Source organism: Gossypium arboreum, chromosome 3, assembly GCF_025698485.1.
Source record: "Gossypium arboreum isolate Shixiya-1 chromosome 3, ASM2569848v2, whole genome shotgun sequence".
NCBI classification, from domain to species: Eukaryota; Viridiplantae; Streptophyta; class Magnoliopsida; order Malvales; family Malvaceae; genus Gossypium; species Gossypium arboreum.
This window is the reverse complement of record NC_069072.1, coordinates 68,018,732-68,045,405: the sequence shown is the minus strand read 5'-3', so window position 1 is coordinate 68,045,405 and position 26,674 is coordinate 68,018,732. Positions and strand designations below refer to the sequence as shown.

The 26,674-nt window shown below is 35.7% G+C and overlaps 1 protein-coding gene across 1 annotated transcript in view; it reads right to left on the bottom strand.

Moving 5' to 3' along the window:
• Positions 1–26,674, bottom strand: part of LOC108455708 (uncharacterized) — a 49,328-nt gene that overhangs the window by 2,188 nt on the left and 20,466 nt on the right. Inside the window, exons 17-37 of the mRNA XM_017754244.2 lie at positions 26,537–26,591; positions 26,400–26,448; positions 26,158–26,295; positions 24,319–24,400; positions 24,139–24,217; positions 17,192–17,238; positions 11,574–11,785; positions 10,592–10,679; positions 10,322–10,441; positions 8,533–8,651; positions 8,307–8,379; positions 8,095–8,214; positions 7,567–7,635; positions 7,285–7,455; positions 6,636–6,683; positions 6,337–6,478; positions 6,045–6,142; positions 4,959–5,103; positions 4,780–4,868; positions 4,583–4,693; positions 547–621 (exon numbers count right to left, since the gene is read on the bottom strand). Of these exons, the coding sequence (XP_017609733.1) occupies positions 547–621; positions 4,583–4,693; positions 4,780–4,868; positions 4,959–5,103; positions 6,045–6,142; positions 6,337–6,478; positions 6,636–6,683; positions 7,285–7,455; positions 7,567–7,635; positions 8,095–8,214; positions 8,307–8,379; positions 8,533–8,651; positions 10,322–10,441; positions 10,592–10,679; positions 11,574–11,785; positions 17,192–17,238; positions 24,139–24,217; positions 24,319–24,400; positions 26,158–26,295; positions 26,400–26,448; positions 26,537–26,591 (2,130 nt within the window). The remainder of the gene's footprint in view (positions 1–546; positions 622–4,582; positions 4,694–4,779; positions 4,869–4,958; positions 5,104–6,044; positions 6,143–6,336; positions 6,479–6,635; positions 6,684–7,284; positions 7,456–7,566; positions 7,636–8,094; positions 8,215–8,306; positions 8,380–8,532; positions 8,652–10,321; positions 10,442–10,591; positions 10,680–11,573; positions 11,786–17,191; positions 17,239–24,138; positions 24,218–24,318; positions 24,401–26,157; positions 26,296–26,399; positions 26,449–26,536; positions 26,592–26,674) is intronic.

Genomic DNA, 26,674 nt, shown 5'->3' with positions numbered 1-26,674 from the left:
CCTGCATCAACTCAAATTCCCCCCCCCCCGTTTTTGTAAAACTAGTACTTGAGTAATTATGTTTTTTACAATAAATTTCATCTTCCAGGTGATAATTTCGTACTAAGTCCTATGTGGCGCTTAATGAAGTCCTAAGTTTATATTATTACGCCCCCGCAAGATTGATGGCCAGTAGAGCAGCAATCTTGGATTTTTGATGACAAAAAATATCTTAAGATTACATTATTAGCTCTAACAACATCCAGAAGATGTACTGTATGTTACTTCACGAAGTAACAAATAACATCCTCATCCTGAGCTTTTTACTCAATGGTAGGTACAATGCACCCCCCTGCTCAAAGAGCTAGAGTTGAAATTCAAAATAAAAATAAAACATCAGTTTGTACGTGTACTGTATGTCTGCTGGGAATCTCTAAAGCTTTTATCAACTCAGTTTTAGCATGACAAGTGATTGAAAGAAAACAAAGGAGACATCTTAGTAAACCCAAACTAGATGTTCATCACTACTATTACCAGGATAAGGTTTAATAGACAAAGGAGACTTACGCTGGCTTGTTCTGCGGCAGATATACAACATGCAACTAATGTAACCCCTCCTTGCTTAAATGCTCCAGGATGAACCTGGAAAAGAAATTAATATATTAGAAAATTTTCTGGAATTGAAACTAAAGAAAAAGAATTCCAAAATTCAGAAACACGTTATATGATTTGTGTTTAGACGATTTTTCCTTTTCAAGGAAAAAGGGGCTTGCTCTAATTTCTTGCATAAACAAATCAAATGCACATTGAAGAAAGAAAAAAGAACAATTAAAAATGGAAAAGGTTCCAAAAAATTGAAGATGGTGGACTGATGGAACATGGTGGTGAAGGAGTACACTACAACTTGTCTTTGTAGGAAGGATAGATAGGAAGAAGGGCGAAAACATTTTAGGCAGATAACTAAGCTAAAATTGGAAGGCAGTTAAAACTTGACCATTAGATTAAAATTTTGCATACTTCCTCCTTTCTGTCCTACCTCCCAAGAAATCCCTACAACCTCAAGCTGACAAGGGTATTCAAGTTTCTTATTTTCTGTATCCTTGCTGTGTATGCAAATTCAGGACTATATGAAGGCAAATCAGGCTAGGCTGGGCTAGGTTGGGCCGGACACATGTGTCTGCTACATAGTATTAAGGTCTTCCCCTAACCTATGATCAGCTACAATAACGCAATTTGCATCTCTTAATTTAATTACACCAATGCCATAGGATATTACAAAAACTGGGTCCCAATTTTAGCTGTTGGACACATGTATGCCATTTAAGATTGGCCTCAATGGTTTGTTGCTGGACATAAATAAGCCATCCAATGTCAGGCTCAGGGGGTCGTACTTTTAAGAGTATTTTGAAATTAAGAAGAATTTGAGAGAAAAAAAAAAAACTGATTCTCATATATTTTGTGAAGAACAAAATGCACTGAATTTATATACACAGTAAATGCCTAAGGGAAACTAGTAATGAATAAATCCCTAAAATCAAAGCTAAGGATCATGCTAAGAATCTTCCTACTCTCTATCAAATCTGAACAATCTGTTAGATATGAAAAATGGCTGTTAAATGTTAATTTAGTTAACACTCCCCCTGAAGGTGGTTCCTAGATATCACACATGCTCAACTTGCAAACCAAAATATGATAGATTCTGTTGCTAAGTCTTTTAGTGAACACATCAACCAATTGCTTGTCAAAAGCCACATGACTTAAGCTCAAGACATTGATGGCAACCTTGTTGTCACACTACAAGGATAATTTTCCTTTTCCGAACAACTTTAATTCCTCCATTACTTTCTGCAACCACTTAGTTGTATGAACCTTGTTCCGGATTTCAAAGATTTGACCATCATTTCTAACTAGTGAGTATGTAAGAGCGGCTGCCTTCCCATATTTTTGTTGCAATATCAAGCAACAAATGTGTCTTGGAAATTTGTGATTCCATAGAGTGGATGACCCTGCCATCAGAAGGAATTCTTGAGTCCCACTGATTGTAAATGGGGTTGTTCACTGTAAGCTTTCTTGTATCACTAGTAACATACCCCTAACATTCCTATAGCTTTGATGAATGTTGTAATATTACACATTATTTTGTTAGAGTTTTTATTAACTTCTTTTCTTGACCAAACTCTTGTAACTTTTATATATATATATATATATGATATTCTCATATGCAAATAATATAAGTTTTTCTCTCAATTTCTATTTTCATTGCATGGTATCAGAGTTAAGGGCTTGATTTTATAATTTGAGTTTCGTCAAATTTATCAAAAAACAGAACTTTTTAAGGTATTCTCATGTACCACTAAAGGGGGGTTTTATGAGGTGCACAACCCCTTTGCCTGCTAACCCTTGAAATTTGGCAGCAAAAATCCCTGCACATGGCCCTCATGAGCCGCCAGACTGTTCGGCAGCAAAAACACTAGGCAGCCTTGGAGCAAATTCTTTGTTATTTGAAGGGGATTCCAGAACAAGTTTTATTATATAAAAATCATAGAGACACTAATATCGAGTGTTTCTCATATGCAAATTGGGTAGGATCAAATGTTGACTGGGAGATCTACAACAGGATACTGCATTTCTGTTGGAGGAAACTTAGTTTCATGGAAAAGAAACAGACTATAATCTCTCGAACTAGTGTAGAATCAAAGTATAGAACTATGACACAATCTGTGTGTGAAACTGTATGGGCGCATCAATTATTAAGTGAAGTCGACTTAGAAACTACATTGCCAGCAAAGTTGTGATCTGACAATCAAGCAGCTCTTTATATATCCTCCAATCTAGTGTTTCACGAACGAACAAAACATATTGAAGTTGATTGTCATTTTATTCGTGAAATTTTTCATCAAAAGTTAATTTCTACTAGTTATGTTTAAACTGAAGATCAACTAGGAGATATCTTCACAAAAGCTTTGAACGAAGTCGAGTAGATTACATTTGTAACAAGTTGGGCATGATCAATATCTTAACTCCAACTTGAGGGGGAGTGTTGTGAATATAATATTAGACAAAAAGAGTTTTTATTAACCTCAACTTATTTCCTTTACCAAACTCTTGTAACTTGTATATGTACGATACTCTCGTGTGTAAATAACATAAGTGTTTCTCTCAATTTCTACTTCTGTTACAATGGACAACAAACACGATCGTGATATTACAGGATTTTTGTTTCCAACGAGCTTTATAGGACTGAATTGAAAAGAGGGATTGTCGAAGCTAATGATTTTCTTGTTATATGCCATTTCCTTTTTTCTCCTTTTAAATGATAATAGGAGAAGAATAAAAACCAAATTATTTCTTCAAAAAAAAAAACAAACAAAGGACTTACAAAACCCAAAAATAGCTTAAATAAAAAACTCAAGCCAGCACCAATGGAGCCAACAACAAGGGAGGCTAGAAATAACCCCCACAAAGTTGATAGTGGTGATCAGAGAAACAACCTCCAAGGAGGTGTGCTTCTCGTGCTGGTGTGTGAACGAAGGCGCAAGAGCTTCTGGTGGCACTTGAGGCTCACGTGCAAGGAGGTAGGCTATCGAAATCTGGGGTTTGGCTGAAATGAAGCTGTGGCTCACTTGAGAGTGGCGGTGAGAAGAAAAAAAAAATAGGGCCACAAAGGTAAGTACCAATTTTTTATTTTTAGGGTTTGGGAATCTGCAAAGAATTTCAAAATTGAATTTCTAAATTTGGAATTGTAGCTATGATAGCACGTAGAAATTAGAGTATTTCAAACTCAAGAAGAATTTGAGAGAAACTTATTCTCATATATTTTCGTATTTAGGTAGATAAATCTTAGAATAAATCATTTGAGATATTCTAGGAATATTTTATTTTATCTTTTACTAGTTTATTAGGATAAGGGAATTATTTTCCCAATTAGGTTATGACTTTTTCTCTATTTAAATTCAGTTGTTTAGTTAATAAAAGACAGAACAGTTTTATTAAATGCTTTCTTAAAAACTTTCAATTGTACCTTTGTAGGTGGGAATCTAGTAACTTAGAAGAGTAAAAAACATACAGTTGTATTGAGATCTAGTTCTGAAACAAATTGTTGATATGTTCACTAAAGCACTTAAGAAGGAAGACTTCCTCATATTGAGTGACAAGCTTTGCATGATAGACATCTATACTCCAGCTTGAGGGTGAGTGTTAATTGTCTTTCTGTATCTAGTAACAATTTGTACATAATCTTATGCTGATTCACAGAGTTGATTTGTAGGGAATTTTTTTTTTCTGATTTCTTTCCTTTTTCTATCTTCTGTATCATGTATAAATTCTTCACTTCTAAGATGACTAGCATACAACAATATTATTTCTGCCTGTTTAACAGTGCCTACACTCAAATCTTTACAATTTGTCAGAGGTGAAAAAATGGCCGTCAAATGTTAATTTTGTTAATGGTATGTTAGGAAGCATTAGGTCACATGGTTTACTTTTTGGACAACAAATAGCTTAATCTAAGTTTGAAACTCGATGTATGGTGCAATAGAAAAATGATACAATGTCTTCTTTATGTCAATACTTGTTGTGTAATTTTAAAAAACCAGTTTCTGACCTGTAAAATAGCGGGACTACGTTCTTGCTCTGCAGCTGATACTACAGCCTTAACTCCTTCCATGTTATAGACATTGAAGGCTCCAACAGCATAGCCGCCCTTTTCAGCATTCTTTAAGCAGAAAACATCGTCAATATCCGAGGAAGAATAATAATAAATAAGAACAATAAAAGATAAAATCTACAAATCATACTTACAATAAGGATCTCTTTAGTCGATGAAAGTCTGAGTGGGCGAGCCCAAGATCTCACTATTTCCGCCAGTGCTTTACTGTCACCAACATTACCTAACAAAGGTAATTTACTAGAGTAAGGATCAATTTTTTGCTTTTAGCAGAATTCATCAAAAAACATGAACAAAACCCGTCAGAATTTACCAGGGAAAACAATATAGGGAACTCCGGGATGTCTACTTTCAGGCCCTAGCTCCCACAAAGGTATTCCAGCTAGGGCCTGTCCGACTACTTTGGCACGTTTTGCTTCCAAAGCTTTTGTTGCAAGGTCTGATGAGGTGATTCCACCCTGAAACAGAAAGGCATAGACTATTATATTCCTTCAAAACTTTCTGATTGAAAAAACCACACCAACTTTTACCAATCAGCATTCATACTGTCATACAAAATCTGCTCATGTAACATGTTGGGGTAATCAATCTCAAATCACTGTCACTATCTTTACTTAACTTAGCCAAATCATGAGCTACTTTGTTTGCATGTCAAGTAACAAATGCAAACATTACAGAATCAAAGCTAACCAGCAAGTTAAAAAACATAAATTAACATGAAGAATATACAAAATGCAAATCCAAAGCATTTCATTGCAGTGATATAGGGACCTTTGTTAAATTCTTCTACAGATGATAACAAGTTAAATATCACTTCAAATAAAAATCTACAACAACAAAATGAAATAAAAAATTCAGAAAGACAAATAAATCTCAAGATATGCTTCAAAGAGCTTAAGACAGAAACATCAAATTAATCATCTGTTGCCACTTCTGATTTATCTTTATGCATCACGTATGCTGCAAGTTTGTTATATTTGGAACCAAACTTGTATAAAATAATCTCCCACAAATGCAACTCAAGCTCGCAGGGACCCCAGTTCCTTTATGAGGAAAGATTCTAGCCAAAAATTTTAGTTGTAAACTTAAAGAAATGGTTAATCACTGAGCACATAATTATCAATTTAGTAGATCCAGAAAATTCAGCTATGACAACATTATTCCAATGAAAATATTAGGGAAACATAGCTTGGAGCAAATAAAAACATTTGTATCATCTTCAGTTTCCAAAGAATGAAAGTTGGTGGAAATTACTGCAAAAATTTTCTATAAAATCAAAATAAATTTGATGAATAACTTTCCTGGATGATGGTCGTATATAACTTGCAACAGATATATCAGCTATGGAGTAGCGAAAAATATAACCAAGTAATGCTTGGTCGGAATAAAACTAAAGTACCTTGGCCAGAATGTAACGAGGTCTTGTAGTTATCCGCCTAACTACTTCAACCAGTGCAGAGCTCACTTTGAAATTGATCTCCAAACTCTCAGAAGCAGCTATCAAGAGGAAGGTAAAACAGTTTCCATTTCAATGAATAGGAAAAATAAATAAATAAAAAGAATTACCTTTAGTACAAACAAAATAATTGCACTAATATCTGTCTTTCAGAAACAGGAAGGATTATTTCATATTCATGCATGAGGGTTTTGAGTGGTTGGAGAGGATTTTCAAAGAGAATTAAGAAACAAACTTTTTCCAGTGATGAGTTCTCTGCTGCTCATTATCAGAGTATCTTTACGAGTTGCAAGAAAAACAGAAGCCATCTCTGCAGTTCTATTAATTTCCTCCTCCCTCTCTTCTGATGACTTCATAGCAACTTTATGAACAGAAACCTGTTGACAACAAAGAAGGAAAACTTAGTACCCAACGCAAACCACTAATACAGTGGGCACATTGCAAAACTGTGTGGCCGTTTCACATAATTGGATGTCAAAAAGGCCACTTAAGCCTAAAGTAGAAAACAAAGATGCATATATGAATTCTGGTCACCTCAAGGCTTTTTAACATATGTCCATGTTGTGTCTGAAGCTCTTCAACCTGGAATTGAGAAAGACATACAATGAAGAGTATATCAACTTAGAAGTTAAAGGCTAAATAATTCATCTATCAAATGAGCCCTTATTCTTTCTAGTGCATTCGATTGAGCCCCTAATCCATTATCTACAGTCAATTGAGTCTTTATGAGGTAAGGACAGAAATTTCTATACCATCATTTGCCAACTGAGACAGAATTGTTAACAAGGCATAGATAATGTAGAATAAATAGTCACATGGCATCTTTTTTAGCATGTTATAAAATAAAAAGATGGTTTTCTTTTTCAATAGGCACATGTGTAATCTACCATTTACTATATGGCACCTGCTTATAAAAATAGTATGTTGATGTATTTATTCTACACTATTCATACCACATGCAATTCACCCACCAGGCAAAAGGAGTTGATGGTGTAAAATTTCCATCCATCTAAGAGCTCAACTGATCATAAATATTGCAATTACAGGATGGGGGCACATACAATAAATTCGATTAAATACAGTGGTCTTTGTATTTTAACCAAAATAGAAATAACAAAAAAACTTTTTTAATTAATTTAAAAATAATAATAAAAATAAACTTTAAAATTCATCAATCTTGGACCTGTTTTGTTGTTTTTGGAACATATGAACCCACAACTATTAGTCCACCGCTCCTCTCTTTACTTATTCCTAGATCCTTTGGGCGGATTGGAGCTTTGGGGATAATTCCAATGCGGGCAGAAACAAAGCTGGCCGCGGAACGGCATAAGAAAGACTTCCCCTTCAGTTCCGCCTGCCAATGGAGTTAAAGCTTATACACCAAACCTCTCAAAATCTTTATCAACATGCCCAAAAATATATATATTTATGTATGCTGAAAACTATAAGATTTGCAGTATCTTGCCTGGATCATTCCAGCAGCAAATACAGCCATGTCTCGTTCACTAACTGCATTTACAATGCATGCCGATCCCTGCTTCATCCATAAATGAAAATATAGTGAATACTTTGCATCTAATCATGTAGTTCTCTATAGAAATCCAGCCAGCAGTATCATTACAAAAATATCTTTCATATAAAAGGTCTGTGATGCATTAAAGTTTTGAAGGTTATTCCATTGAAGTAAAGGGACGCTTATGAAATGGTTCCATTGATTTATTGATGAAAACCTCTACTCATAGAGGTAAAGATAGTTACATAAAAATTTCAATTACTACTTCAAAAAATAAGATAAAATAACTAATGTGCCTTACTTTTAAAATACAAAAAGTGGTAAATAAGTCAACAATAGCCTTGCAGCAACTTACAAGTCCAACATATATGACAGCAAGCAAGCAAACAAAAAATTCTCCCTACATGAATACTGGCATTGGCATGTACTTGAACATAAAGAGCAGCACAAATGCATAGAAACACACATCACATATAGTACCTTCTCCAAACTGCAAAGAAGCTCACAAACAGCATCTGGTCCACCTTTTCTTAAAAGTTGGATAGAAATGGATGCAACAATGCTAGCTGGAATTCGTCCTGCTGTTTTCTCCTCCACCCACTAACACATTTAGGTAAAGCAAGTAGCAAATTCAAATTTGATAATTTTTTACAAAAAAATATGAATTGGCATGTACTTCAAGAAAATCAGACCTCTCGAAGGTTTGAAGATTTATAGCCAAAGGCAGCATCTTTAGCAAACTCAGTGTCTCCTGCAGGAACAAGCCTGTAGCCAATATAATCCAATAAGTGCTAGATATCAGAATACATAATTTTCTTATGGTCATTCCTTTTCCTTCATATTCAGGCAGGTTTGTGTGAGAGTGGATGGGAGGAAGCAATAAGAGAAACCAATTTGAATTCGGGTTAAAGCCGATACCGATCAGAATCTGCAACGTAGTGTATATCATCAATGGTATAACGCCCTCCTTGGAGAAAGAAAGGGCAAAGAATCCAAGCATCCACCTGACCTAGTATTGAGACAGCTGCATCTGGTTCCTACAATACATGGATAGAAATGTTAGACAGCTAAAGTCATTACCAAGGGTTTCAATTGCGGTTGTGTTCGCATTTTTTTCGTGTTGCATTTATCATGGTTGCAAACAAAACATATGCTATTACGCAGTTGTGAATTTTTTTTCCAAATTTGCCAAAGATTTTTCAAGTCATGTACGAGGTTGTATGAGCTTTTTTTAAAAAATTTCACTTTTTTTTTTCCATTATAGTAATATTTCCATACTAAAAATGCTTTCATCCTTATCTATAAATTTCTAGGAAAATAAATAATTAACAAATTAAGAACATGTTAAATTCAAACATACATGTTTAGTACATTACAAACTTAAAAATAAAATAATTTAAAATTTCATCCACTATAAATATTGATGCATACTCCAATTTTTGCCACATGGTAGATAAATGAGGAGAAACAAATCCATCCAATTCACTTTGAAAACCACAATGACCCATTTTTGTGACCTTTATCCAAAAATAATCATATAAACAAATATTTTCTAAATTCAAATATAAAATATAAATTAATACATAATCAATCAATATATATATTTAAATGGCATAAATCCGAAAACTATATATGAACTTTGGTTTAATGTGCAATTGTATACATGAACTTTGATTTTGTGTAATTTTATACATGAAATTTTGATTTGATTCAATTCTCGTAAATTATTAACACAATTATTGATATATCATCATTTTATGTTTATATATTACGTATGTAAATAATTATATTTATCCAATATAAAATAGCCTGATGTATTTATTTCTTTAAATGTGTATGATTAAATCAAAATTAAAGTTTCAAGTACACATTTGAACCACAATCAGAGTTCACATGTATAACTACACCAAATAAAGTTCATATATACAATTGCACAATAAATCAAAGTTCATCTATAATTTTGAGATTTATCCTATTTAATTTAATTACATTTTCAGATAAACTCACCTTTATTAAAATCTATAAAATTTCACAGATAAAAAATTTTCATCTCAAATAATTTTCACTGAATCAATAAAGTAGTAATATTTAAAAAGAGGATTCAGGACTAAAACGGACCCAACCCAGCCTCAAAACCCTCCTAGCACCAATCCTTCCTAATTCCCTCAGCTCACCAACCCAAAAATCCCCAATTTCACTTCCAATCCGATATGCCCAACCAAACCAAATTACTTTTAGATTCTCTTTTTCTTCTATAAAACATAGAAGAGAGTAACAAACACTAGCCATAAATTAAAAAATGCAGGTTATTTAAAAAGTTATTTGATTACATTTGATGATTTTTATCTTTAATTTTTACCTGAGAAACTGTGTGAGTCTGTTACTTGATTAGTTGAGTTGTGAGTTTTTGTGAACATCAAAATCTGATTGAATACTGAATAAGAAACAGGATAGTGGAAATAGCAGCTCGTTATCACCATTATTCTCCATTTTGCCTTTTTCAGCACCACAAGAGGCCGTTTTTTACTAGATTTTTTTCACTGTTATTTAAGTGTTTAGTGGCAGCAGACACTGCCACTACTGTGAAATAGTGACCACAACACTGCTACAATACTGCTTGTTTAATCCATGGGTCATTATATGGCAAGACATGTTAGTGCAACATATTTTTTTCTTCATAATATATTCTCATATTTATTGTACTTGCCTCTGGAAAATGACCTCGTAGAGTTGAATCACCTCTCAAAACTACTGTATAATCAATATGCTGAACTGATTTTGCTGCAGAACAAAGATTGTTGCATATATCTTTGATCAGCACAGTAGCCTGCAAAATGTTAAATCTTTAGTCGGTCAAGAGAAAAGTAAAGAGAAATTTGATTTGGTTGAAATAAATTTTCACTAAAAATATTTCCATGGTAATGCAAAATGAGATCTAGGGATAAAATAACTTGACATTTGACGAAAAATTCTTTACCTTCTCAGAGCTTAGTGCTCTAGAGTTAGTCAAAATATAGAAGCATATAGGTTTTTTCCTAAACTGTTCAACAAGTGATTCTATACTCCTGCAGATGGCAAACATAAGTGAAGTAAGGAATTCCTTCTAGATGGCAAAACTGTTATATAATACAGCTGACAAGATAGATATATATAACTGTAATATATCAATAATAGTATAGAGGTAACAAAACAAAAAATAACAGTATACAGGTTGAATATTTATGTGTGTAAATGTTAATTAATATTAACCAAGTAGACAATAAAAACTCTTGAAATGAATATATAACTAAAATCAGTATAAAAGACTTTATGTTATAACAACAGACTAAGATGATTCAATTACTACCGAGAAAATATTTTTATAAATTGGCTGCATAACGTTGACTTTTTTGGGATTTAAACATGTTATGATCAAATGTGATTGACCACAAGGTTAAAAGTCAATGCAACCCATATATTCTATGCCCCACAATCCATAAGTTAGACTTATCGCTACTCATTACCCGAGTACCTCCTTTCCCAAACCATAGACCAAACAGTCAGTCCCCTGCCACCACCCCTATCCTTGCCTCCATTTTATTGCTCTAATGGCTTAGTTAAATTTTGTGCCCATAAAAGCAAGGCCATTGTAATGTTCAGGTCAGCCTTGTCTCTATTTCTTTTCTTATATTTCTTTTTTTTAAACTCAAATTTTCTCATAGCCATATGTCCAAGGTGGGGCCGCCACCAGAAGTGTTATCCCCTTTCTGCCTGTTTTATTTAGAATCCAGAAGCTAAACCGTATCCAGCCGCAGCTAAATAAAATAATGAAACTTCTGTTTGTTTACTGTTACACGAGTATCTCAGCATGTTAGATGCATGCATATGTCCAAAAGAGACATGACACAGATACACCAGGGGTCGAGGCATATCCATACTTCATAGCTAAGCAGTAAGACAATTAAAATAATGACACTTACCATTCAGTTAATACCTCAACATCATGAACAGTTTGTGTTCCAGTTGGATCATCATCAAGAACAACCAGTGTTCTTGAATTTTTCTGGTTTAGCTTGTGTGTATCATTTATAGGATCCACTGGCCACTCAGGTGGAAGACTTTGCAAGACAACTTCTTTCTTAAGAGCTGGAAGTTTTCCTTCAACTTTAACACCTGTGAGGGTTTCATATACCTACAGAAAAAGTTGTTACACCTACAATGTGCTAATTAAGTAACCAGATTATATTTGTGAAAATGATAACTTTAAACACCATAATTCATATTCAATTAAGCTATAAATATTATATAGACTGTGTATAACTTGTAATAGTGTGTGTAACTACCTCTACAATAGGACGTAATCACAAGGTACCTATCAAAAAAATAAATCACAAGTTGCTATGTACGAGAACATGAAATTATAGGGGACATATATGTAATTTACCATTCACAAAAATAATAAGAAGAAATTAGTGACACATGACTAAGCTTGATGGTTATATACAAAGCAGTCAGTATTTCTTCTTGATAGATCATTCTTCCAAGTTCAACTTATTTGAGCAAGTAAAAAGAAGAACTTTAGACATTCAATATTCTTTAGATATTAACTATATCTTTGAATTAAGTAATTGTGAAAAAACAGGATATTTTCCATTATATTTTCCACAAGAGATTACATACATATTTATACACATAGTTAGCCTAACTAAGGTAACTTTATGTTAGGAAAACAGAATAATTGCAGGATCTTGTACAGCCTTAAAGTTAGGGATAGAATATTTTAGAATCATATTTGATATACTCAAATATTCGAAATCGACACTCCCCTCAAGCTGGGAAGTGGATATCATCCATCCTCGACTTGCTTACTAATTTCTGAAACAACTTCCTGCACAATCCTTTGGTAAGTATATCTGCTAATTGTTCATCGGTGGACACAAATGGAGTGCAAATTAAGCCACTGTATGCTTTTTCCTTTATGAAATGTCATCCACCTCAACGTGCTTTGTTCGATCATGTTGAATTGGATTATGTGCGATATTGATAGCGACTTATTATCGCAATACAACTTCATTGGACCTTCCCACTTGATCTTCAAGTCTTCCAATATAATCTTTAGCCATAACAACTCACAAACTCCAAGAGCCATTGCCTTAAATTCAGCTTCGCACTAGATCTAGCCACAACGTTTTGTTTTTACTCCTCCAAGTCACAAGGTTGCCTCCTAGGAAAGTGCAAGAACAGAGGTTGATCTTCTATCAACCATAGATCCCTGCATAATCTGCATCAAGATAGGCTTCAAGGGTTAAATTTTCTCCTTTTTAAATAAGATTCCTTTGCTGGCGTACCTTTTAAGTCTTGTAGAATCGGTATACACACTAAGATGTGATTCCTTAGGATTGTGCATAAACCGACTTACAACACCTCTTGCATAGGTAATATCCGTCGGTATGGGACAAGTAAATAAGCTTCCCCACAAGTTTTGATATGACCTTCTATCAACTGCTGTATCTTCTAATACATCTCCGAGTCTGTGGTTCACCTCTATGGGTGTCTCTGCTGGTTTACAGCCCAACTTGCTGTTTTCGTCAACAAATCAACTATGTATTTTTTTGAGATATGAATATTCCTTCCCGAGAGTGTGCCACTTCAATACCAAGGAGATATTTTAACTTACCTAGCTCTTTGACTTGAATTCTTTTACTAGGCTTTTTAACTTCTCCATTCCTTCTTGATCATCACCATCACAATAATATCATCAACATAGACTATTAAAGCAGTCACTCCCCGAAGATGAATGTTTCTGAGCAGTATGATCTCCTTGACTCTGTTTATACCCCAACTTGAGCATCACTTTGGTAAATCTTGAAACCAAGCCCTCGGGACTGTTTTAGTCCATATAAAGCCTTTTTAGTCTCAAGAAACTGCACATCCAGTATTTGGACCGAATCTCGAAGAACATCCATATAGACTTCCTCCTCAAGGTCACCGTGTAAAAGGCATTTTGATGTCAAATTGCTGAAATTTCTAGCCTCGGTTAGCGACTAGTGATAGCAACACTCTTACAGTGTTCATCTTTTAACAGGGCAAATGTCTCAAGATAGTCTATCCCATACATTTGAGTGTACCCTTTAACAACCAACCTTGCTTTGTACCTCTCCAAAGAACCATCGACTTATATTTCATTGTGTACACCCAATGACATCCCACCGGTTTCTTTCCTTCTGGTAATTGCACTAAGTCCCATGTCTTATTTTTTTCAAAAGCTTCCATTTCAACCTTCATGGCATTTCTCCAATTCTCATCTTTTAATGCCTCAAATACAGTTTTAGGAATGGAAATAGAATTTAGACTAGTAAGAAAAGCTTTGTGGTTATGGGACAAGTTTTTGTAAGACATGAATAGGTGCAAGGGATGTTTTGTACAAGCTCTAGTCCCCTTTCTAATAGCAATGGGAAAATCATCTAAATCAGTAGTATTAGAATTCAAAGTAGGTTCAAGATTACCTCGGTCGTATAGAAGAAGATGATTGAACTTGCACCGGTGCCTTCTTCCTTGAGTAAACCAAGAATGAGACGAGTAGTGTCTTGAATTCCTCTTGGTGATTTGGGTGTACTAGGCTCGATTTCAGTTGTATAGGGTCATTGTTTCAAGTTAGGCGTGTTAGGTAACGAGCAAGGTCCGAGTGAGGCGTTTAATTCTTGGATGAGAGTGGAATGAGAGTGTTTGGTTCTTGGACAGAGCTGGAATGTCTAGAAGAAAGAATTCTTTGTCCTTATCTTCGTGAATAAGATCTCTCCCGAAGATAAGGACGAGTGAAGAAATTTTCTTGTTCAAAGAAAAGTAGCATCACCTGTTACAAAAAATTTTTTTATGGCTGGATGATAGCACTTGTACCCTTTTTGAGTGGAAGAATATCCAAGAAAGACACACTTGACAGCTCGTGGATCAAATTTCCCTCTATTTTGAGAATGAACATGGAAAAAGGCGACACAGCCAAATACTTTGGGAGTAAGATTACTGGAGGTATTGAAATCAGGAAAAAATTTTGCTAGAACTTGCATAGGACTTTGAGATTCAAGGACCTTTGTAGGCAATCTATTTAACAAATGAGTAGCAGTTAGAACAGCCTCCCCCCAGTATTGTTTAGAGACGTTTTTTTGGAACAATAGGGCTCTTGTAATGGCTAAAATGTGACCATTCTTTCTTTCGGCTACACCATTTTGTTGGGGTGTACTAACACAAGATGACTCATGTATAATGCCTCTTTCTTGAAAATATGTTGAGAGGAATTGATTGAAATAATCCTTAGCATTGTCTGACCTAAACCTTTTTATTTCGACCCCAAATTGTGTTTTGATCATGTTGTAAAAATTGGAAAGACAGACCTAACATCGATTTTTGTTTTAAAAGAAAAATCCAAGACACACAGTACAATCATCAATAAAGGATACAAACCACCGAGCTCCAGAAATATTTGAAATATTGGATGGCCCCCAAACATCACTATGAACAAGAGTAAAAGGAGTGGATGTTCTTTTATTGCTTACTGGAAAAGAGGTACGTTTATGTTTTGCAAGTTCACAGATATCAAAATGAAATTTTTCAACAGTTAATCCTTTGAATAGTGAAGGAAACATAATTTTAAGGACTCTAAATGATGGGTGACCAAGACAAAGGTGATAGAGCCAAATTTGGTCTTTATTGGTTTTAATAGACTCGGATATGAGAGATAAAGGTGAGGAATTCAGAACACTAACTTCTTCACTAGATTCTTCAAGATAGTATAGGCCATTTATTTCCTTAGCATGTCCAATCATCCTCGTATTCTGTTCCTGAAAAAGACACCGATTGTGATAGAAAACCACTTTACAGTTAGAGTCTTTGTTAATTTTTTTAATGGATAAAAGATTGGTAAATAATTTTGGAACATGAAGGACATTTTTAAGAGTAAGGTTTTTGTTTATAACAATATCACCTTGACCGCCACTTGTGATCACAGAACCATCACCATGTTATTTTTCTACTACTAGAACAAGGTGTATATGAAATAAATTTTTGTGAGGAGTGGGCCATGTGGTCTGTAGCTCTGAGTCAATGACCCAAGAACTTTTGGTATCTATTTGAGACTTTAGAACTTTGAGGAGAGGATATACGAAAAGGCTAAACTACAAGTACTGTTGAAGAAGTTTTTCCAATGATCCCAAAAAATTTTTAACTTCTCAATTTCTTCTTTATTGAATTCAATAGGTAATTCACGAGAATTGTTTTTTCATCTAGTTGTCTAGTCTGTATTTGCTCGTCCTTGTCCCTTTGATTGTCCACATTTTTCGAAAAATTTTGTTTGTTGTCCGTGGCTTCCCATGGAGTTTCCAAGATCTGCTTTAGTGTGACGAGCCTTTTTGCAAGAGGGTGCACCATAGAATCCTTGTTAAAAGACTTTGTCCATTCTATCATCTATTATCTTCACTAGTTGGTCGCTCCGGCCAAATCTCCTCTCATTTATTGCATTAGTAACCAAGGCTGAACTATCCACTTGATTGTTCTCCACCATAACTCCTCTTCTTCCTTCCTCAAAGACGAACAATTGCAATTGTTTCATTCGGTGATGGTAGTTCCTCTTTCCAAGTATTTGAACTCTTCTCGCATCAAACTCAACATTCATCCAAAGAAGAAAATCATAAATTGATCCTTTTCAACAAACCTTTTCAGAGTCTTGCATCTTCACCGCACTTCATCCTAATGCACTGGTAATGATCCATCTCTTGCCACAAACTTTGCAATGATTGGAATACTCCGTGATTGATCGACTTCCTTGCTTGGTGGATGAAATCTTAGTCTTGATTTCATAGATTTGAGCAACATCTCGAACTTTAGAATAAGTCGCTTCACGACTTCCCATATTTCTTTGGATGTGCTAAGAAACATGCATGTATCACCGATTTACGGCATCATAGAGTTCCATAACCAAGACATTACCATACGTCTTGTTCATCCCAAGCATCAAACTTAGGGTCCCTTCTTTAGGTCCGATTCCGAGTAAGTGACTCACTTTCCTCTTCCTTTCAAGAAGGTACGAACTAGTTGGGACCATGTTAGATAATTTTTTCCATTTAGCCTGTAGGCTACTTGGATATTCTGAAACTCACTCATTGGGTTTGAATTGTTTACAGAAATTTCTAAACCCTCCCTAGTGTTACTGGTCTTGACAGTTTCAGTCATGTTGTGTCTGAACAAGTTCTATAGACTTGAGGACTGGTTGGGAGTCAGAAAAAAAAATAGGCTAAAGAAACCGGCTAAAAAATCTCAAAAATCGGGCTAAATAACAAGCTCTGATACCATGTGAAAAAAAGGATATTTTTCATTATATTTTCCACAAGAGATTACATACATATTTATACACATAGTTAGCCTAACTAAGGTAACTTTATGTTAGGAAAACAGAATAATTGTAGGGATACTGTACAGCCTTAAAGTTAGGGATAGAATATTTTTAAAATCATATTTGATATACTCAAATATTCTGAAATCTGACAGTAATCTTTGAATAGTGCTTTCTATCAAGTGAGAATAATGGAATGATACTAGACGTGCATACCTTTACCACACCAGCATCATCTTGTCTACCCCAGCCAGCAGCAGATCCTTCTCATTAGTAACATTATAAGTGTTAATTGTATGGAAGACAACTCTAAAAGAGAATTAAAATGAAAGAGCAACATACAAAGACAAACATGGAAAATTGCATCACAATATAAAATATATATTTGGTAGATAAGATCTAATTAACAAGTTAACCAAGCGTTGCTACACCAAACATACACTCTTCCAACAACTTTCATATTTCAATTAGAGGTTTATCTAAAATATGAGTTCTCGGATTAAATTTCAAAGCCAAATTAGCTAATTCATTTGCACACCTATTACATTATTGTAGGATATTTAGAATTTCTTAAATCCACCCTGCCTACATGATTTGCATACAATCTTGTACTAATACGAAACAAAGATGACAACCTTAAAGACTTGAACCACCACAGCAGCATTTGATACAACTATAAGAGATTGGATATTCAAAACTCGAGCAGCATCAAATCTTCTCGGTCCCCACAAATAGGCCGTTTGGCATTCCGATATTAAGATAAAACCCTTAACCCAATTCCCTTCCCAATCACATAGCAAAGCCCCCACCAAAGCTAAACCGAAAATACTCTTCATCGCGCTTTCTGTATTAAGCATTACATACCTTGCTCTAATAGTTTCCACTTGATCCATTTTGGCATTCTTCTCACACTATTAATCCCAGCTCCTGCCACCTCCATTGTTGGAATTCCTAAGATTAATGACAGAAAACTTACCTTATTACTAATCTCAGTCACTGATTCTTAGGAAGTTAATGTTTTTTAGGGATTGTTTTCCTTGTTTGTGTGAATTCCTCTCTTTATAGGTGTAAACTAATTAGCAGAATGAATAATAATCTTTTTCTAAGTTTCTTCATGGTATCAAGAGCTTTAGGATTCATTCGATCCTGCTCATTCGTCTCTAATCTCCCTTCCTAAAAATCCCTCTGGTTTAGTCCTCCCATGGGTGACTTCAATGAAACTCTGTCTGAAACTGACACTTCACAAATAACTTAGAATGTCAATCAAGGAACTCAAGGTGAACTTAATTCCTCCCTTATAATCACCAATCATTGGCTAGATGGGAAGAACTTCTTGCAATGGTCTTAATCGATCCTCATGATGATTCGTGGTCGTGGCAAATTAGGATACATCAAAGGAGAAATTCCACAACCAACCATAGTTGACCCGACTTATGCCACTTAGGAACTCAACAACTCGATTGTAATGGCTTGGCTAATTAATTCGATGGAAGGCCATATAAGCTGCACCTATCTCTTTTTCAAAACTGCAAAAGACATGTGAGATGCAGTCAAAGAAAACTACTCGGATCTTGGAAACACCTCCCAAGTATTTGAGATTAAGCTTAAGTTTAAGGATATCCGACAAGGGACACTCGAAGTAACTCACTACTACAACAATCTGAAAATTTTGTGGCAGGAACTGGATATGTTCTATGAGGCAGATTGGGGTGAAGGCTTAGAACACACCAAGTTTATGACACCTCAACAATGAACGTCTTTATGAGTTTCTAGCAGGACTGAACCGTGAGTTAGATGAGGTCCGTGGCCGAATTCTGGACAGATCACCTCTACCAACCATCAGTGAAGCATTTGCAGAAGTTAGAAGAGAAGAAAAGCGCCGTCTTGTCATGATGGGAGACTCAAAGGAACCTAAACATGTGACAACTCTTGGCAATCGGTCTACTGAGACCTCTGCCCTCATCTCCAGAGGTCCACAGCCACAAAAACCACGTGCTGGAAATGATTCTGGATCAACCAGGCCATGGTGTAACCACTGCAACCGTGTTGATCATACAAAGGAAAAGTGCTTCAAACTCCATGGCTATCCTGAAAAGAAACAGAAGGATAATAAGACTGCCCTGTTATCCTCCACTGCTGCAGATGATGTTCTCGATGTTCGCCTAACCAAAACCCAACTTGAGACTCTCCATAAGATACTTGGTACTTTCACTGCTCATGGATCTCTAGCCACCCAAGGTACTGCCCTCAATATTGCCTTTGAATCAAATAATCAATCCTCTTGGATACTCGATTCAGGTGCCTCCGATCACATGACAGGTAACTTCACTTTGTTTCACACCTACACCCCTTGTCATGACAAGTCCCGAATCCGCATAGCTGATGGTTCTTACTCACCTATGGCTGGAGTAGGAGAAGTACAAATAACAGAGAATTTTTCTCTCGATAAAGTCCTACATGTCCCAAACTTGTCCTGCAATTTACTTTCAATCAGTAAACTTACTAAGGATGAAAAACTTCTTGCTGAATTTTCTGCAATTGGTTGTGTGATACAGGAACAGAAATCGGGGAGGATGATTGGCACTGCTAAAGTTGATGATGGACTATATGTTTGGAATAAAGACAACACACAAGGAGGATTAGCTCTATCCACTTCAAAAGAGAACACGATTATGTTATGGCACCGTAGGTTAGGGCATCCAAACTTTTTGTATTTGAAGAAACATCTTCCGCTATTATTTCGAAATAAAAGTATTAATTCCTTGAAGTGTGAAATTTGCCAATTATCCCAACATACCCGTGTACCATACCCATTAAAACCATATATCCAGTCCCAACCATTTTCATTAATCCACAGTGACCTATGGGGAGCCAGCCGAGTGAAAAATATTACAGGGGCTAGGTGGTTTATAACATTCATTGATGATCACACTAGGGTATGTTGGGTCTATCTCCTCAAAGAAAAATCTGAAACACCTAAAGTATTCCAAAATTCACTCAATGGTTCGAACCCAGTTCAACTCTACCATACATACTCTCCACACTGACAATGGGAGAGAACACTTTAACTCTGTCCTAAGCCCATACCTTTCTGACCAAGGCATCATACACCAAAGCTCTTGTCCTGACACTCCTCAACAAAACGAGATCTCCGAGAGAAAAAATCAACATCTCCTTGCTGTAGCTCGAGCCATAATGTTCACCATGAATGTTCCAAAATACTTGTGGGGAGAGGCTGTCCTCACTGCCTGCTATCTCATAAACCGAATGCCATCAAAGGTCCTCAATTTCCAAACACCTCTAAATACCCTTCTAAAGTCCTTTCCTCTATTTCGTGTTCCTAATCTTCCAACCAAAATATTCGGTTGCAAAGTTTTTGTCCATAACCATCAACCAAATCAATCCAAACTTGATCCTCGAGCCCACACCTGCATCTTCATTGGATATTCAAGGCTATAAGTGTTACTCACCAACCTTGCGCCGAATGTTTTGTCTCTCGGGATGTTACCTTCTTTGAAAATGAACCATACTTTGCAGCATCTCATCTTCAGGGGGAGACTTACAATGAAGATGAGACCCTTCATACTCTCTTCATTATACCTCATGATCCTACAACTACTATCACAAACAAGCCTAACAACCAAGGTGTTATGGTAATCCCAGATTTAGAGACTGTTTCCCCTGTGCAGCAAGAAATTAGCCCGATCCTTCCCAATAACAATACCACCATCGAAGTACAACAGCCCCCTGATCAAGGAAAACAGCAAAAACAGGTTCTCGAAATACAAGTTTACTCTGGACGGAATCGTTCTGAAATTGATACAGCAGTGCCAATTGCATCCTCAACCGAGGACTGTTCTGAACAGAAGTCTCACCTCCGTCACCATCCATCTATCTTCCAATTACAGTTCGAAAGGGCACAAGGAGCTGCACTCAACACCCTATTTCTCGGTTTGTATCCTATGGAAATTTATCTAAGTCTTACAAAGCTTTTGTGACTAATGTTGATTCTGTAAAAACTCCAAAAAATATAAAAGAGGCTCTTGAATCAGCTGAATGGAGACAAGCTGTGATTGAAGAAATGAAGGCCCTCAAAAACAATGAAACATGAGAAGTCTCGAATCTACCTAAGGAAAAAAAAAACAGTAGGATGCAAATGGATCTTCACTATGAAATTTAAACCCGATGGTCGTATTGACCGATACAAGGCTTGACTTGTGGCTAAGGGCGTCACTCAAACTTATGGTTTTGACTACGACGAGACGTTTGCACCGGTTGCCAAGCTAAACACCATTCGAGTCCTCCTATCTCTTGTTGCCAACCTTGATTGGCACTTGACTCAATTGGATGTAAAAAATGCTTTCCTCAACGGAGAATTAAGTGAGGAAGTGTACATGGATTTCCCACCCAGGTTTGAAGAAAGCAAGGGCCAAGTGTGTAAGTTGAAGAAGTCCTTGTATGGGCTGAAACAATCTCCACGGGCGTGGTTCAGCCGATTTGCAAAAGCTATGACCAGCAAAATTACATTCAAGGCAGCGACCACACCATGTTCTACAAGCACTCGGAAAAGGGAAAATGCTGCATCCTCATCGTTTATGTGGACGATATAATATTAACAGGAGATGACTCAAGCGAAATTGTGAGGTTGAAAGAATTCCTTGGTACAGAGTTCGAGCTTAAAGACTTGGAGAATCTTAAAAACTTTCTTGGTATGGAGGTAGCAAGGTCCCAAACAGGTATTTCCATCTCCCAAAGGAAATATGTTCTTGATCTCTTGTCGGTTGGTTTGATGGGCTGCAAACCAGCCGAAACTCCTATGGAATTTAACCTTAAGTTGGGAACTGATGAGGATGGAGAAGAAATCGACAGGGGGAGATATCAACGACTAGTAGAAAGACTCATCTACCTATCTCACACCCGTCCGGACATAGCCTTCATTAAGTGTTATCGGTCAAGACATGCATGCCCCAGGGAGAAGCACACGGAAGTCGCATATAGAATATTAAGGTATCTGAAAGGGACTCTGGTAAAGCCTCGCATTTCAAGAAAAGCGCCAACCGAATGTGGAAGTCTACACCGATGCAGACTGGGCAAGTTCTGTTAACGATAAACGCTCTACAAGTGGTTATTGTAGTTATGTTTGGGGTAACCTCGTGACGTGAAGAAGCAAAAAACAGTCTGTTGTAGCACGCAGCAATGCAGAGGCAGAGTATCGAGCACTATCTCATGGTATATGTGAAGGAGTTTGGATACAAAGACTTATGGGGAACTAAAAGTGCCTTACACGTGCCTATGAAGTCATCTTGTGACGACCAGTGCAGTGTCAACATAGCACATAATCCTGTGCATCATGATTGCACCAAACACGTGGAAATAGATCGCCACTTTATAAAAGAAAAAATACACTCAGGAGAAGTGTGCATCACCTACCTACTAGACAACAAGTTGCAAACGTATTAACTAAAAGTTTGAACAGAAACATGTTTGAAGAACTTATTGGCAAGCTGGGTTTGATAAACATCTACACTCCAGCTTGAGGGGGAGTGTTGGAATTCCTAAGATTAAGGACAGAAAACTTAGCTTATTACTAAGAGTTCCCTTGTAAATAGAAACTAATCTCAGTCACTAATTCTTAGGAAGTTACTGTTTTTTAGGGATTGTTTTCCTTGTTTGTGTGAATTCCTCTCTTTATAGGTGTAAACTAATTAGCAGAATGAATATAATCTTTTTCCAAGTTTCTTCATCCATAACCTACTTAGCGAACTTCTTCGCCACTGAACATACATTTGCAGCAGTATCATATTTCATTTGAAAGAGTCATTTGTTCCTACTCTTCCATAAACCCCAAAGAGTCTTAATAAAATGCAACTTCCAGTCAACTTCTCCACACCCATGGCGATTCTAAGACATTTAATAAATAACCAATTCTTCAAAGAGAGGGTAAGAAGTTCATCTCTAAGTGTCTCATTCATTGATTCACAAGAAGCAACCTCACGAATAAAAAAATAGTCCCAAAATGCATGCAAACCCATCTCTAACTCTAAAAGGTAGCACCCATAAGAGCCGTCCAATGTCATCTTCTTCTTTATCTGAATTTCACTTGAATTCATTTAAAAAAAAAGCCAAACAAAGAAAAGACTAGATTCTAGACATTCAAATCTCTAAATCCATCTATGGTCTTCCATCATAGTTCCTCCATACTTTTTTGAATGAAGTGAATGCTAACCTAGCCAAGAAGCATCCATTTCTCACCCCCTCTAAGTCTTTAAATCTTGTGTTTCAATAATCTGAGGTAGTGGAATAGCTCTTACCTCATGCAACTGTCATAGGCAGCAAATGGTGCAGTTGGTCTAGTGGTATATGTTGAAATATGTGAAACCCATATATTTTGGGATATATTTTAAAGTTATTTAGGTAGATAAATCTTAGAATAAATTATTTGAGATATTCTAGAATATTTTATCAATTAGGTTATGACTCTTTTTTCTATTTAAATTCAATTGTTTAGTTAATAAAAGACATAACAGTTTTATTAAATGCTCTCTTGAAAACTTTCAGTATATACATATAGACACCGTTTTCTCAAAAGATGAAAGGTAGTTTCACCATGAAAGGTGGACCATGAGTCCCATGGATTTTCAAAAAATTTCAATACTGTCCATATAAGATTTTGCAGATTTTACACTTATCTTTACATGATACCTTCCAACTTTAATTTTTTCTTATTCTGTTAGAACTTTTTCAAATTTCTTTGTTTATCCCTTAATATTTTTCTGAAATTTCACTCAATGCATAATACCAGTATACAACTCCTTATTCAAAACTAAGATCCTTGGATGGTAAAAATTTTAGCTGCTACCATTTCAACTTAAGTTAGATATGAGACATTGACCCAGTTCAAGCCGCAAGACAAATCCTGGTCAAATTACAGGGGTAATAAAAAAGGAACATGAAGAGAAAGATCAATGCAAATGGAACTCCCTATCTTCCATGAGTAGATGTGTCTCCCCTTTTTCTTCAGGTAAACTAGGTAACTTTAAATGAACAGGCAATAAAAAGGTAGTATAATTTATGCAACAAGTCACCTCGGGTCAGAAATGTAAAAAGAGAAAGATAAAAATAAGTCACAATTTCTACACAGAATAAGAGAGGTTATGCTTCACCTGCGATAAAGAGTTGGTGTGCAATAGTTGAAATATGGAGTGGAATTTTATGTGCTGAGCATTCACGAGCAACAATACCCTGTAGGCAATTAAACTTTGTCTTACAGCTAAGTAAAAAAACCATAAGTATGGCTATATTTGTTTCCATTGAAAAGATAAAAGAACAACTAATTATCTGACCAAATCCTTCACAAAGATGTCAAGAGCAGAGTAAGGGGTATAGTCATTGTCTAACATGTGTGGAACCCGATTCTCAAACATCCTGCAATACAATCATAATCTAATCAGAACTCATCAAAAATGAAAAATATCCTCAAGCTTGAGACCAGTTATTTTAAGATAAAGGTAATGCAAAGGTTCCTCTAAAGACGAAGGTTTTTCATAGTGATGCAGCTTCCAATTCTAGAACTAAGATATCAAGTTTTCCATAGATTATGTTACACTAAACCATGTAACCTGTGGATCTACGATCAATTTGTTTGAACATGACCATGGCCTAAATCTTGCAACGTGAATTATTTAGGCACAAGACACAGCTATAGAAGTGTGGGTCATGACCTTTCCATATACTAAACACTTATATAATTAGAATTGATGTTTCTTTATCCTAGAAGAACTAAAGATATACTAAACTTTTGTGATAATGCGAAGGGAAGTGACAAACTTGAGAAGAATAGATGAGCACCTGCACCTACACTTCCAGGATGAACGTAAAAAAATGAAGGCCATATTCTATTTCGGCAGAACATAAGACTATAAGAGTGCCAGAGAGAGGCAACTGCCCTTTTTTTTCTCCTCAAGTGAGTAGCAATCACTATTCATTATTATGTAAAATCAAATAGAGCTTATGAAAAGAACAAATTTCACATTACAAGTTTTTGAAATAAAGCATGAGAATGAGCAGAACTAGATTATAGTAAAAGAGTAGCATGAATCTGAACTGCAAGGATACTTCCCAAAAGTATGTTTGTTAGGATCATCAATTCCAACAATCAACTTTGAAAGAAAATTTGAGCATACAATACAACACATCAATGGATAATTCCCAAAAACATATCAGTTAAGTTATAAGTCATATTTAGCCACATACCCTACATTCAACAATAAGTGGAAGTGATCATAATTTAGTAGCTCATAATTTAGCTAGTTTGGGTTTAGCTACTTTTGATCCTTTGTTTTTCAATTTTAATTCTCCAGATGTTTTGCATGAAGTTATTCTGAACGATGTTATTTCTATTGCTGCTTAATAAAAAGTAGTTGAACTCTTCCATTAAATTTTTTTAAAAAAAGAAAAAGATATAGAGTGGCAGTGATCATGTCAATTTAGGACAAAATAAGGGAAGCCATGCAAGGAAATATGGAAATGTAAGATGAAGAGCTCCAAATAAAATTGTTTGTAGATAACTTTTAATCGAAAATGCTCATGTCAAAAGAGGGCAGGAAAAAAGTACAGAGACTGGAACAAACTCTAAGCGGATCTCTCTCTTGATGATCTTTCTCAAGAAATGGTCATAACAGGAGCATGAGTAAGAAATATGACTCCAACAAAAAGGATGACATTTGTCTGCTGTTGCTGTTTTAGTAGTTGTAGAGCTGGGAAATTAGTTAATTGTTCAAGACAATGTAGTCTTGTAACCATTAGCATTTCAATTCATGGTTGTGACCTTGATATGAAGTTTAGGGTTGGATAAAGAATATAAATAACCTTGATATACAATTCAGTGACTGTTTCACCAACTTAAAATGGAAACATAAGTGCTAAAGACTCTGCAGCATGTATTGATATGATAGTCCTTCAGGAACAGCTACGAGCTTCTAATAGTTATTCTGCTTTCTTTAGGGAACTACAGACTTCTACAGAAGAAGACCAAATGGTGTAGGCAACATCTAAGTTTAAGAACTCATAAAAATGAATATTAAGAAGAAATCAAACTCAGGCCTGTAGTCAGATTTCAAGCAAAGTTTAAAACAAAGCAATTAAGAAAACAAAGTACTTCCACTTCAGTTATATGAACCTACCAGGATGTTGCCCCACTATTGCTGATGATATCAAACAACATTCTTGTGCTAAGACCTAATCGGGCCCCAAAAGCCATTGCCTCAGCTGATGCTGCTATATGAACTCCAGCAAGTAATTGATTAACCATCTTTACACCACTAGAAATTGAGAAAGGAAATAAAAATAATAAAAAAGTTGCTTCCTTGACAACTAAATGGGAAACTGATGCTTTATGCCATGACAAATAATTGCTCAGAAGTACCTTCCTGCTCCACAACCCCCTTTGATAACATAGAGCTTCTCACTTAATGCTGCTCAGTGTCAACAACCAAGATCAGTCACAACATAGCTCAGGTATTCCTTCACCTGAGAACTAAAACTTTACTACATGCAAATTACCTGAGAGGATAAGACCTGCACTTTTGAGAGCATCATCTGAACCTGCAGCCATTATCTAGAAATAGAAACAGAAAAAAGAAAATGAACAAACGGCAGAAGGACAAATCAAGAGCTTTCCAAACGAAATTTTATGTTAAA